Source organism: Octopus bimaculoides, chromosome 23 (genome assembly GCF_001194135.2).
Source record: "Octopus bimaculoides isolate UCB-OBI-ISO-001 chromosome 23, ASM119413v2, whole genome shotgun sequence".
Taxonomy (NCBI): Eukaryota; Metazoa; Mollusca; class Cephalopoda; order Octopoda; family Octopodidae; genus Octopus; species Octopus bimaculoides.
Genome location: NC_069003.1, coordinates 35,554,612 through 35,560,218, shown reverse-complemented (window position 1 = coordinate 35,560,218; position 5,607 = coordinate 35,554,612). Strand labels below are relative to the sequence as shown.

The window sequence follows — 5,607 nt, the reverse complement described above, 5'->3', positions numbered from 1 at the left end:
ATATATATATATATATATATATATATATATATATATATATATACATGTATATCAAAAATATTTAAAAGAACGTATATAAAAAAAAGAACAATTTGAATTTACAATTTTAAAGACTATGACAGCATTAAAATACTTGGAGATTTTGCATATTATAGTTTCAATTGATTTTTTTTTATATATATAAGTGTCTGTCTCATCTTGGTATAAATGTTTTGTCGATATAAACCTCCTCATCATTTACAATTACGTCTTTAAGTGTCTTTACATTTAGTCCCCAAATTATAATATACAAATGTTTTATATATGTGTGTGTGTGTGCGTCTGTGTGTATGTGCGCGTGTGTGTATGCGCGCATGTGTGTATGTGTGTGTGTGTGTATACGAGATAAGACGAAACAGTAAGTTTCGATGACACTTTCGCATTATCTTTGTGATTTCGAGAGAAACCATCATCACAGCCAGTCTTCTGTCTGTCTACATCTAAAAAACGTTTTCAGTTTTCTTTTGTTGGTATTTTTATAGTCAATCGGGTTTTTTTCCTTTATACAAGCAATGAAATTAATATGTATTGTGTTTGATATGTTCAATTACTCATTTTAAATAAGTGACAAGAATAACTATAACAACCTCATCTTTAGCTTCCTATTAATTTTCGATTGAAAATAGATGCCGAATGCAATTCAGTTTATGCTTCAATTTAGGATATTTTCTGAAATAAATGTTAGAAAAATAACTCTATTTTTCAATTGATTCGATTAAATGTTCTAAATCTTTTAATATATCTTCTTAATAGCGCATCAATGAGTCATGTGACGTTACTCCTCCGTAGTTTTGACTCCTGTTTCACTGATAGGCTCAGTGAACGATGTCATAAACAAGTGTAAATTGTCTTATTATTAACACATCTCTGGCACACAACATCACAGCACCAAATAAATCTACATTTACAGTTTTCAGTTACTACTTGGTAACCTCTTTTGTAACCGCGCTTACAACACAAAAGGTCACAACCTCCGACATCTTTGGAGTACAAGTCACATGTGCGACCTTTGGTTCCCAAAGAACCAGCCTTTCGACTCGGTCTACAAAAATCAGGCGAATTTTCAGAATAAATAAGATCTGTAGCACTTGGTTTCTTTATGGTGTCTCCTTCGGGGATTACGTGCTGTCCATCATTTGAAATTATCACTTTGGAAGCGCCTTTAAATTTTTCTTTTAATCGATTTCCAACATGCCTGAACAATGGCATCTTCTGCCAACACGTTTGTAATGTGCAAGATCCAGACAGTCCGTGACACTTGCAGACTCTCCTCATATGGTTCTTCACAGCCTACAATATAGGAAAATTGTAAATTATTTTAAGGATGTGAAAATTTAGTTTTTATTTATTAACAACTATGTTTGAAAAGATTTTAAGGATTTTGCAAATACTTTTTCCTGTTTTTTTTTTTTACAATATGTATAAGTAAAAACGATGAAAGGCGAACTGAAACCGGTTCGCAAAGTTTTAATTAGCCTTGTGTTTTTTAAATCATAGATGACAATTACAGACGTAGCAGTTATACGTTAAGCTGGAACTGTTTACACATACTAATTTTTTTCCTTAACCAAGACATCATAAAAGCCATATTTGCACTGCACACTAACAACAAGAGAGGTATTGGACTTCTGTCGCTTCAAATCAAATGACCCGTTTCCACTTCAACCAATCAGTTTAGACATACAAAATGGAAATTTTGGAATACGTTAGAAATTTTGGAACACGTATATTGCATGAATTATTAGTTAATCAGAATTCTTTATTTTTAACGTGACACTTCATTAATTTACTGTAAATAACTCTCAGTAAAACCAACTTAATTCTGGTGAAAATAGTAAAACTTAACGAACATTTTAACTTGACTTTTATACATCTATATAAAAAATACAGTTGATGATAAAAGAAGGTTTATTAGTTCAAAACTACATAAACTTCCAGGTTATTTGAACTGAATTTTATTTAAATTTAGTGCTTATATTAAGCTTTATGAGTGACGGCTAAAAAGTTCATAAGCTGACCAAGATACTATCATGGAATCTGACCAGATGAGGTTCATTTCGCAACATAGTCCCCCATTGGTGTTGCAGTGCTTAGATTCCATTGATTAAGAAGCTTTCAGCTTCTTCATCCTGCTGGTCAAAAAATGTCATCAACAGTAGATTTAATGTCATCATCACTGCGATATCTGCTCCCAATCAAGTGCTTTTTCATGTTGGAGAACAGATGATAGCTAGATGGGGCCAAACCAAGACAATAGGGAGAATGATCAACCAGTTCAAAACCACAATAACACACAACAGCCATTGAAACCGAGGACTTGTGTGATGTGCTAGAGCATTTCCCCCATGAAACAATACTCCTTTCGTCAGTTTTCCTGGGCGTTTGGTCTTGATAACCCTTTGTAACTGCCTCAGCAAGTTGGCATAGTACTCTCCACCGATAGAATAGCCCTTTTGAAGATAGTCAATAAACACAATACCTTTTGCATCCAAAAACAAACTGGGGCCATCACTTTCCTTGCATATGAAATAATATTGGCCTACTTTGGAGCACGTTAGGAGAGGTATTACCATTGCATAGATTGTCCCTTTGTCTCTGGCTCAAAGTGATGAACCCAACACTCATTCTGACTAAGGTGACGTTCAAGGAAACCAGTTGGGTTTGCCTGAAATAATGTCAGATTTTCCTGTCATGTGATCAACCTGGTGTGCTTTTGATCAGGTGTCAAAAGATGTGGCACCCATCGAGTAGAAACCTCCGCCGTGCCAAGTTCATTGTACAGAATATTTTCAACTTTTTCATGGAATCTCCAATACCATTGAACATTTGATACGTATTCAATAGCCTGTCGTCCATCACCATGTATTGAACACGATCAATGTTTTCCTCGGTGGTGGCAGTTGCAGGACGTTCAGACCTTAGATCATCTTCAAGGCTGGCTCTGCCCCCCTTAAATTCAGCTGTACACATTTGTACTGTTGACAAAGTTGGAGCATTATCTCCTAATGGAGGAACCATGTCCGCATGAATGTCCTTGGGGCTAAACCCTTTTATCTGCAGGTACTTGATAAAGTTATGATGCCTAATTTTGTCCATTTTCAAGAGAAGTCGCTGCTAGTTGTTTCTGAAGTGTTCTTTAAATATTTAGATGTTGGTTCACCTGGAAAGAAACAATGACTGTTATTAAGAAGAAGAGTTGAAATTCATGCGTGCAAGATTTCACAACTCTTGGACCACTCCTTCATAGTCAGATTATGAACTTTTCAGCCCACCCAAGTAATTTAAATTTTCATAACATATTGTGTCTAATTGAAAGATGAGAATTTTTATCAATTGTGACTGGGCGAAAGTGGCGCTCTGCCACTGAAACAGCATCAAGCAATCTTGGCATTTGTTATATTATAATGTTCCTTATTTTATTATTCAAAAGCAACACATTTAGATGGAAGAGTTAAAATATGATGATAAATAGCAAAAATGTTTCGTATATACTTACTAGTCTACCAGCTTCGTTATTGTGCATACGAATTTTTGTAGTTATATCACACCGCTTCTTTTTCTTCGCGTCCATAAATTCCTTCGACTTTAGGTACCCAAAATTTACATCATCCCCACATCCTCCCCACGCCCATTTACCGTCTGTTGATTTATCTCTAATATTATTTCGGTCACATGTACATTGAAGAAGTGCTCCTTCACTGCACGCTTGGGTTACAGAATAAGTTACACCGGCTGCAGTTATGGCGTATACGAAAGCAGTTTCTCGCAAATCTGGAAGAGCAAAACAACTCATTAAAAAGAGTAAGAAGTTATCGTTTGGCTGGAAAACAAAATTAAATTTTCAGGGAACAATGCTAAAAGAAAGGAAGTAACAAAGGCGACATGGCAGTATACTCCAAAGTGGGGTAATTTTGGAATAGAGCGAGTGAAGAAAGGGTGAAAAATAGAGTGAGTATAGATATTGTAATTGCGACACCGAAATAAACAGGACTCGAGGGACATTATTGAGTAGGGAAAAAGAGTTTTGTAACGAAAGGGGGAAAAAGCTAAACAGCGTAAAGAGAAAGAATCATGCAGCTGGCAAGGAGACAACAGTGGAAGGCCAATAGACAGATAAACGAAATACAGATTGACGAAGACAAAACTAAGAAATCCAACGTATCATGATAAGAAGTAAAAGAAGTGGGGGGAGTGTAGAAAAATAATAGTTGAGAACACGTGGCACGAGGAAAAAAGAAAGATGAGAAAAAAGACAATTAATGAGACATGAAACATGTAAAGACCGCTGGAACTGACAAAGTGAAATACAATAGTGGGCGAGAAATAAGAACGAAGGGTGTATAATAAACATGCGAAGGGTAGGTGAGAGAACATTAATAAAGTTCATAAAAAATAGATTAAAATGAATAGCTTAACAATATTAATTAGAAATTATTCGTAGTTCAATTTGGTCATTGGAGAAACATAAAGAAATATTTGTCTTAATTAGGTTATCTTTGTTTTAATCAATAAGACATGTTTTAAGTATTGTTTGTACATGTAATAAATTAACTATCGATTATATTATTTACAAGTAACATTATTACCAACTTTGAAAAGAAGTAATAAATATATTTTATTTGCAAGATTAGCTTCATTCTCGGATTATTTCTATTTTTATCAATATAGCATTTCGAAAACATGTGTTAAAAAGTGTTTAGACAGAATTTATGAATGAATTTATTGAATAACAGAAAGATGCGCCTTTTTCATCACAACAATAACAATCATTACCACAATATACGATATTCTTTTACAAAAATAATCAATGATTTGAAAGAAAAAAAAAAAGAAAAGAGAACAGAGACGATTTTATCTCCCACCAAAAGTTCAACAAAAAGCAAACTATTTCTGGTTTTGGTGTTTCTAGGTACAGTGTTTTTACTGATGTAAACATTCTAGATGAACGCGTCAACACGAAAGCCTTTGAAGCATTGGATCAGCGTTTGTTGTGTTCTTCCGTTATTTCTACTTTACGTTTGTTGATGTCTAGTTCATGTTATATCTTTCAAGTAAGCAGGTGTTGTAGACTGCTTCAGAAAATGGGATATGACACTTCGTACATATTCTTTAAGTAGCCTAGCCAAGACTATTCCCGTAGATTACATTTTCAGTACTCTCTGTCATACAGCCGATAGAAATAACTCAAATAAAAAGGGAGAATTGAGTTAAAATATTACACAAAAAGAAATGATGTGAGAAAAATGTAGATATTTACCCAAAGAATAATATATTAGCATTAAATATAAATCAATTTGGTAAGATCTCACCAAATTAAATGGAGAAGGAATTGGTTACTTACTGTGAGAAATAACAGAAAGATTTTGGTATTTAAATGTGTGTGAAAAACATTCATGATTTTCCACTTGGGAATTTTGCAAGATTAAGATAACAATCAATGAATAAACATACATCGAAAGTAATATCATTTACAATGACATAAAAAAAGTTTCACACATTCAAAATCATATGTGTGTGTGTGTGTGTGTGTGTGTGTGTGTGTGTGTGTGTGTGTGTGTGTGTGTGTGT

General features: G+C 34.0%; 1 protein-coding gene across 1 annotated transcript; it reads right to left on the bottom strand.

The window, feature by feature from the left end:
- Nucleotides 1–65: 65 nt before the first annotated feature.
- On the bottom strand, nt 66–5,520 carry LOC106878314 (protein Wnt-6). Its single transcript, XM_014927503.2, has 3 exons — nt 5,381–5,520; nt 3,536–3,810; nt 66–1,329 (listed from the first exon to the last, which is right to left on the bottom strand). The coding sequence occupies exons 1-3, from the start codon at nt 5,505–5,507 to the stop codon at nt 868–870; spliced, it is 864 nt and encodes a 287-aa protein (XP_014782989.1). The 5' UTR covers nt 5,508–5,520; the 3' UTR covers nt 66–867.
- Nucleotides 5,521–5,607: the final 87 nt, after the last annotated feature.

What these genes read in the sequence shown, in the direction of transcription:
- LOC106878314 (XM_014927503.2), bottom strand. Translation starts at nt 5,507, where the DNA reads ATGATATTACTTTCGATGTATGTTTATTCATTGATTGTTATCTTAATC. An exon ending in TCTTTCTGTTATTTCTCACA is followed by an intron (nt 3,811 to 5,380) that starts GTAAGTAACCAA and finishes TTGCTCTTCCAG; the next exon opens with ATTTGCGAGAAACTGCTTTC. An exon ending in ATAACGAAGCTGGTAGACTA is followed by an intron (nt 1,330 to 3,535) that starts GTAAGTATATAC and finishes CCTATATTGTAG; the next exon opens with GCTGTGAAGAACCATATGAG.